The 7,223-nt window shown below is 65.2% G+C and overlaps 3 protein-coding genes across 3 annotated transcripts; all 3 read right to left on the bottom strand.

The window, feature by feature from the left end:
- Positions 1 to 508: 508 nt before the first annotated feature.
- Positions 509 to 2,362, bottom strand: EMIHUDRAFT_241099 (hypothetical protein; the record flags this gene model as incomplete). The annotated part of the gene is made up of 2 exons (XM_005773873.1): positions 509 to 1,033; positions 2,048 to 2,362. 2 exons carry the CDS (start codon positions 2,360 to 2,362, stop codon positions 509 to 511), a joined length of 840 nt encoding a protein of 279 aa, XP_005773930.1.
- Positions 2,363 to 3,352: 990 nt separating this feature from the next.
- EMIHUDRAFT_424660 (hypothetical protein) lies at positions 3,353 to 4,741 on the bottom strand. Its single transcript, XM_005773872.1, has 7 exons — positions 4,673 to 4,741; positions 4,516 to 4,588; positions 4,315 to 4,347; positions 4,133 to 4,222; positions 3,820 to 4,033; positions 3,655 to 3,693; positions 3,353 to 3,575 (listed from the first exon to the last, which is right to left on the bottom strand). Exons 2-7 carry the CDS (start codon positions 4,563 to 4,565, stop codon positions 3,528 to 3,530), a joined length of 474 nt encoding a protein of 157 aa, XP_005773929.1. The 5' UTR covers positions 4,566 to 4,588; positions 4,673 to 4,741; the 3' UTR covers positions 3,353 to 3,527.
- Positions 4,742 to 4,844: 103 nt separating this feature from the next.
- EMIHUDRAFT_444437 (hypothetical protein) lies at positions 4,845 to 5,893 on the bottom strand (the record flags this gene model as incomplete). Its single annotated transcript, XM_005773871.1, has 4 exons — positions 4,845 to 4,988; positions 5,198 to 5,213; positions 5,270 to 5,724; positions 5,791 to 5,893. Coding segments are annotated over 4 exons (718 nt in total), but the record flags the coding sequence as incomplete, so codon positions are not given.
- Between the last annotated feature and the right edge of the window lie 1,330 nt (positions 5,894 to 7,223).

Below are 7,223 nucleotides of genomic sequence, written 5' to 3'. Positions count from 1 at the left end.
CGTGACAGCGGCTAACGGTCGTGACAGCGGCTAACCGTCATGACGTGAACTTTCGTTCCATAGTCTCTGAGTAGTAGTACTAGCCTAGTAGCTTGAGGTACATGCGAGCTTTTCAGAGTCAATCGATTGCGCGACATCCCACACTGGTGGATTTTGGGGCGCTGTTTACCCCCTATTAATGGAAGTGATCTGTGATCTGTGAGGGTCCGCCCGCAGGCGCATTTTGTATACCGAGGCGGTGCCCGGTGCCGAACCTGTCGGACCTTAAGACAGCATTGTAGATCCCTGGGCGAGGGTGGTGGAGAGGGCAGTCCGGCGGCGGAGGAGCGGCAGCAAGGGGAGAGCAGACGGTCGCGATCCGCGCGAGCGAACATCGCGCACGCGGGGGTCAGGAGCAGCAGCGCGAATTTCATCGGGGCATCTGTGGAGGGCACGGTGGCGGCGGTGTGATCGGTGGCGATGTGTGAGAGCCTTCGGCGAGAGCCAGTGCTTTGTGTGCGCCTGTCAACTAGCCCAACAGCCCCTGCAGGTAGGTTTGCCTCTCATTGGCCGTCGCGAAGCGGTTCCACTCGTAGAATGGAACGCTGATCACCTTCCAGCCAGCCGCCGCGAGGAGGCGCCGCTTGAGCAGCGTCGGCCCGTTGGATTTGCGCACGCCCCGGCCGTCGGGCAGCAGGAAGTGAGAGGGGCCGTCCACCTCGATCGCGATGCGTGACGAGGGAAACGCCAGGTCGAGAGAGTAGCCGGTGTGCGGCTCGAGATGCTCCTCCTCAAAGCCCGGGCCCCACACGGCGGCGAGGACAGCTGCAACCGAGCGCTGCAAGCCTGATGGCCGAGCTATGGTCGCCACCATAGCGTCGCAGCAACGCTGGCGCTCAGAGGCGGGGAGGAGATGCTGCTGCCCGTCTGCTCCTCGCTCCAGGGAGAGCCAGAGCTGCCACTGGTGAAGCTGACGGCAGTTCCCGACGCTCCACGTTGACGGATCCCGCGCGAGCGAGTCGCTGATTACGCGCGAGCAGTCGGCAAGCAGCGCCTGGTGATAATGGTCTGCCGTCGCATACGCCCACACCGTGTTGGCTAGGTCCTGAGGGTTGAAGCCAGCCAGCCCGCCCCGCACCGCCGCCTCCGCCGCCGCCGCGTACAGCTCGTCCGCAGCCACGCCCGCCGTCGCATACGCCCACACCGTGTTGGCCAGGTTCTGAGGGGTGAAGCCCGCCAGCCTGCTCCGCGCCGCCGCCTCCGCCACCGCCGCGTACAGCGCGTCCGCCTCCACGCCCGCCGTCGCATACGCCCACACCGTGTTGGACAAGTCCTGCGGCTTGAAGCCCGCCAGCCCGCCGCGCACCGCCGCCTCCGCCACCGCCGCGTACAGCTCGTCCGCCTCCACGCCCGCCGTCGCATACGCCCACACCGTGTTGGCCAGGTTCTGAGGGGTGAAGCCCGCCAGCCCGCCGCGCACCGCCGCCTCCGCCACCGCCGCGTACAGCTCGTCCGCAGCCACGCCCGCCGTCGCATACGCCCACACCGTGTTGGACAAGTCCTGCGGCTTGAAGCCCGCCAGCCCGCCGCGCACCGCCGCCTCCGCCACCGCCGCGTACAGCGCGTCCGCAGCCACGCCCGCCGTCGCATACGCCCACACCGTGTTGGCCAGGTTCTGAGGGGTGAAGCCAGCCAGCCCGCCGCGCACCGCCGCCTCCGCCACCGCCGCGTACAGCTCGTCCGCAGCCACGCCCGCCGTCGCATACGCCCACACCGTGTTGGCCAGGTTCTGAGGGGTGAAGCCAGCCAGCCCGCCGCGCACCGCCGCCTCCGCCACCGCCGCGTACAGCGCCTCCGCCTCCACGCCCGCCGTCGCATACGCCCACACCGTGTTGGACAAGTCCTGCGGGTTGAAGCCAGCCAGCCCGCCGCGCACCGCCGCCTCCGCCACCGCCGCGTACAGCGAACGCACCACCCCTACTTGCAGCTGGCACTTTGCTACGCCGTGGGCGATGTTCGCCAGGCTGCGTGCCTCGCACGACGAGACGAGGTCATGCGTGCGCCGCACCAGCCGCTCAAGCTGCTCCTCGTGCCGCCGCTCGACGCGCTGCTTGCCCAGTTTGTTCCACAGGTTCGCAGCGTGGATGTGGTCCAAGCTCGCGCTGTGGGCAGCAAAGAGCGCGAGCAGTGCGTCAGCGCTGCCAGCATTCGAGATGTGGCTGCTGAGCTGCTTAGCGTTGAGCTGACCACCGGCAGCAGTGCGGCTAGACGAGGGTGGCTGATCGCGCTCATTGTAATAGTCGCGCTCGCGCTCGCTTCTGGACCGACGGTCATCGTAGCCGCTGGGGTGGTGGCACGGGTAGTCGGGCGGCTGGCCAGCCATGCCGGGGTGGCGGGGCGGAGGGATGTGGGGAGGGTAGCCCGGCGGCATGCCAGGCGACAGCCGCGGGCCGTACCCCATCCGCGGGTACCCGGGCGGAGGGCCGGAAGGCGGCATTGGCGCCCGCTGCGGCGGGCCGGGCGGCGGGCCGGGGGGAGGACGTGGCCCGTGGTAGCAGCCGTTGCTCGTCAAGCCATAGCCCGGCGGCATGCCAGGCGGCGGCCGCTGGCCGTACCCCATCTGTGGGTACCCGGGCGGAGGGCCGGAAGGCGGCATTGGCGCCCGCTGCGGCGGACCGGGCGGCGGGCCGGGGAGAAGACGTGGACCGTGGGGAGCGGCCGTCCGCCGCTATTAATATCAGCTCGAGGGTCCAGAAGCACCCTCGAGTTGGTCGGCCATCCACGCTTCTATCTCGTCGGGAGATAGACGCCGTCGGGGGACAGAATTTTGCTATACCAGAGAAGGAGGGCTGCACGACGCCCTCTAGGATTCCTACGCTGGGGTGCCGGCGCCACACGACGGGGCACGGGACTTGCACGCACTGGCACTAAACAGGTTCACCATTAGAGAGCAAACGACACTGGGCACGGGACTAGTGCGCGCTGACACTAACACGATTGTAAAATTCTTTTTCGTTTTTGCGCACTTCCTACAGAGAAGCTCAGAGAGAGGGCTACGAGAATCGTAATGCAGAGACCACCGCAGAGGAGAGCGTCGGAGAGCTCGCCCTCGCGCACACAGCGCGAGCGATATACGTAGCGTAGCTCGTGGGGGCTACGCGCTACGGCAGTGTTCTAGGTATATATGTGCAAGTGCGCCACGCACACGACTGGACTCTGGACGGCCGGTGTCGCGGTGTGCTCACACTTATCGCCCAGACACCGGTCACGCCGCCCCCCACCCCCACCCACGCGTCGGTCCCGTTCGCGCATCGCCGGCGGCAGAGGCCAGGGAGAGGGCTGCGTCCTGTCCATTTCTCGTGAGATGCTGCGGGGCGTGCAAAAGCCTCTCATAACCCAAACAAAACGGAGAGGCTGTTTGGGTTATGCGATGCGCCCGATGTGTGCGAAATAGAGCACGGCCGCGGTGCCGCGGTGTCGGGGTGGTGGGCAGCCTGCACGATGCATGGTAATGGGCACCGCCCTCCCGCCGAACTAGCACGACCCTCTCAGTTGTAGTGCGTCGGCCTTGCCTCCCCTTCCGGGACGTGCTCCACCTGCTCACAAGCAGTCGCACTCAGTGCGAGCCGCAGCCGGGCGGGCACCCTACCCGAGGTCTGCGGGCTAAGGCCCCACCGCCGCGGAGTCGAGCTCGGTCATCTTTGGAACCACCACCTGAGGGGAGGGAAAGGGGCCGAGGCGGCGGCGCGCGCGATGTGGGGGCCAGTGTGTGTGAAAAGGTGTGTGTGTGTGGGTGGGGGGGGGAGTAGCGGCCGGGGGAGAGCTGGGCCCAAGTCGCACCGTCGAGGTGATGGCGACGCGCTCGCACAGGGTTAACAACAGCCAGGCCGCGGCCGGGATGGCGATCGCACAGATGAGGAGGACGACGACAGCCGTGTCAGAGACAAACGATGGCGTTGAAGGCGGCGGCGGTGGAGGCGACATGACGCTGCACACTATCGTCTCCCCACTCGAGGTCTCCGTGCAGTACGGCGCGTTGCTCGGGAGGGGGCACCTGCAGCACGCCCGAGGGTCGCCGCTCGCCATCGCACGCACGCGCGGGGCCACACACATCCCGGTTCGGGAGAGGGCGGGGGGGGGGGGGGGGGGGCACCAGAAGTTGGAATAGCAGCAAGTTTTAGAGACGATGGAAATGAAAACCGAGTCGTAAGCGTTTTGGAGCGTGCACGTGCCGTTCTTGAGCCTAACGGTGCTGGGGTGGGGGTGAGGAGATAGAGCAGGGCATTCCGGGGGCACCCACGTGTGGCTGCTGTGCGCGGGGAGCGGGGTGTGCGCCCTCTGATGTCGCCTAGCGACTCGGGCACGATCCTGTGGCGCGGGGAAGGAGCGGCGGGGCGGGGGTGGGAGAGTGGGTTTCGGGGAGGAGAGTGCTTCGTATGTGTGCTGCCACGGCGGAACCTCCCGCGTGCGTGTGGGTGCCCCTCCCCCTCTACTGCCCCTCGCGCGAGCCCTCAAGCTAAGTCTCCTCGCTCTCACCCGTAGAGCTTGGTGCGGTCCACGGCCAGGTACTCGAGGCCGCTGAACATGTCGACCGAGGCGGGAAGGGTGCCTGCGTGGGCGGGAACACCCGAGCCGCGCAGTCAGCCGGGCGTGCGGCGCGGAAGTGGCGGGCCCGCGAGGGGCGTCTCTGCGCCCGAGACGTCCGAGTTGGACAGGTCGAGTGTCTTGAGCTTGGGCACCGCCTTGTCGAGGCTCGGGATGGTGCCGCCGACCTTGGTCCGCTTGAGGTCGATCTTTGTGATGGTGTCGTGCGAGAGGCACTCCGTGGGCAGCGTGCCGGAGACCCGGTTGGCACGGCGGAGGACCAGCTCCTCGAGCTTCTCGCCCTTGCACAGCTCCTCCGGCACGCTGCCCGAGAGGCCGACCTCCTCGAGGATGAGCAGCCTGAGCGGCGCGGTGATCTTGCTCGGCAGCGTGCCAGAGATGCGCGTCTTCTTGGCGGAGATTTCCTGCGCGGCGGGAGGGGGGGGAGACGCGCTGGCCTAGCGTCTGGGCTGCGGCGTGGCGTTGTGGAGAGCATGTGGAGCAAGGAGGAGCGGCGGCGGAGATCCGAGCGGCGAGGGCGGCGGAGCCGAGTGCAGCGGTGCCGAGGGCGGCGGAGCCCCCGAGGGCGGCGGTGAGGAGCAGCGGCGCCTCGAGTGTGGGCAAGAGGAAGCACTCGGGCGGCAGCGTTCCTACGCGGGACACGGCCCGGGCCACTCGTCACCTGGGCCGCCCGCCGAGCCCGGACCTCCCGCCGGCGCCGCGCGCGCCCGAGAGCTTCACGTTGTCGTCGAGATACAGTTTCCTGAGCGAGCCGTCCGACCTGTGGCACAGCTCGCCCGGGACCGTCCCCGAGAGGCGCTTGGAGAGGAGCGTCACCTTCTCCAGCGCGGGAAGCCGGCCGAGCTGGTGCGGAATGGTGCCGCTGACCTTATCGGTGGTGAGACTCAGCTTTTGGAGCGCGGTGAGCTGGGTCAGCTCCGCGGGCAGCGTGCCCGAGAAGGAGCGATCCCCCTCCTTGCCCAAGTCGAGGTACTCGAGCGTGCCGGCGAGCGGTAGCAGCAGGGCGCCGGGCAGCGTGCCGCTACCGCCAAGCTCGGTGCCGCCTCGGAATTTGATCTTGGTCAGGGTGGTGCCCGCTTTCCACCCTTCTTTTTGGCCGAGGGGCGGGCTGGGTGAGCCATCCGGCTGCGTGCATCTCACCTGCGCGCGAAGGGCCCGGCCGTGAGGGAGGGGAGCAAACGGCCTGCGGCGAGGGTGACAGCGCACGTCGAGAAAGGCGCAGCAGGTCGAGCTCGTGTCCGCGAAGGACGGCGATTTGTCTTTCGCGCCAATGGCATCGTAGAAGCTTCGGAGCGCCTTGCAAGCCTCGTTCGCGGCGGGGACGTCCGCGGGCATGGGTGCGGGTGTCGGTGCGGCGGGTGTCGGTGCGGTGGGTGGGGAGGAGAGCACGAAAGGAGCGAACATGGGCAGTGTACGTTTTCGACATGCAGTTAAGGTGATGACCAAACAGGCGCTGTTCACAGCGCTAATTTTGATTTAAGTTTCTGAAAGAGAATCTCTTGGGTTTTAAAATTCTTTTCTTGTGCCTGTGTTGGTGCCAGTGCGTGCGCGCCAGTCCCGCCCGCGCCCAGTTGCAAGGTGCATGAGGGCCTCCGCCAACGCCAGAGCACGAAAGGACCGAGCGCTGTTCACAAGCTAGGAAGCCGCCGGATGTATGACAAACAGGCGCTGTTCACAGAGCTAATTTTCGAAATAAGGCTCACAACCCCGGACAGCGTTCACGTAAACGCACAACCCCGGGCCCGAAATCGCTGTTCACAGAAGAAGTTTCTTTTTAAGGGTTGCCCGGCCGGGTTGCTGCGCAAAACTCGCGCAGGGAAGGCGAAGGAGCAGGGAAGGCGCTGATTTGGGCTCAACGAGGTTTTCAGGAAAACAAAAAGGAAAACAGAGGGTCCCCAGCACTTTGCGTTTCCGGAAATTTCCAGGGAAAACAGAGGGTGTTTGGTGCTCCATTCTGGAAACTCGCGAGTTTCCCTGAGTCTGAGAGCTGGTCTGGGGCAAAATCTGAGGCAAAATTGAGGAAATCGACAAAATACCCAGGCGGTCGCAGGGTAATTTCCAGGTATACGGGTTCTCCGCGAAATTCCCGGCATTTTGACGATTTGGCCTAGAATTTGGCTGATTTTGGGCCCAAACCAGCCTCAGACTCGGCTCGGAGCCAAAAATTTGACGATTTCCACGCAGTTTCCCCCGGAAAATAGAGAGGAAAAGAGAGGGTGTTGTAGAGAAAAAAGGAAAGGAAAACAGACGGGGTGCGAGAGGCAAACCTCGTTGAGCCCAAGGCGCTGTTCACAGAGCTAATTTTGGAAATAAGTCGTAGAGCCGTGCCGAGAATACTCGGCTAGGTAGGTAGAAAGGTGAAGAACAGCCAGGCTCGGCTTTGGTCCACCTCTTGCTCTCGTGTCTCGTCTCTCGAGGTTCTCGAGGTGGCGTCCTTTGGGTTTGGCAAACCCCGCTTTGACCGCGTTGGATGCGTGCACGTGCGGCGATAAAATTAAAAAAGGGGAGGACGAGCAGCAACACCGCACTTGGAGCACTTGGAGTGCAGTCGGTAATAAATAAATAAATTTAACCTCACATCACAGGTAGGTAGAAAGGTGAAGAACAGCCAGGCTCGGCTTTAGTCCACCTCTGCTCTC

This window comes from Emiliania huxleyi, assembly GCF_000372725.1.
Source record: "Emiliania huxleyi CCMP1516 unplaced genomic scaffold EMIHUscaffold_323, whole genome shotgun sequence".
Lineage (NCBI taxonomy): Eukaryota > Haptophyta > Isochrysidales > Noelaerhabdaceae > Emiliania > Emiliania huxleyi.
Note: the sequence above shows the minus strand (reverse complement) of the source record. Positions and strands in the feature narration are given on the sequence as shown.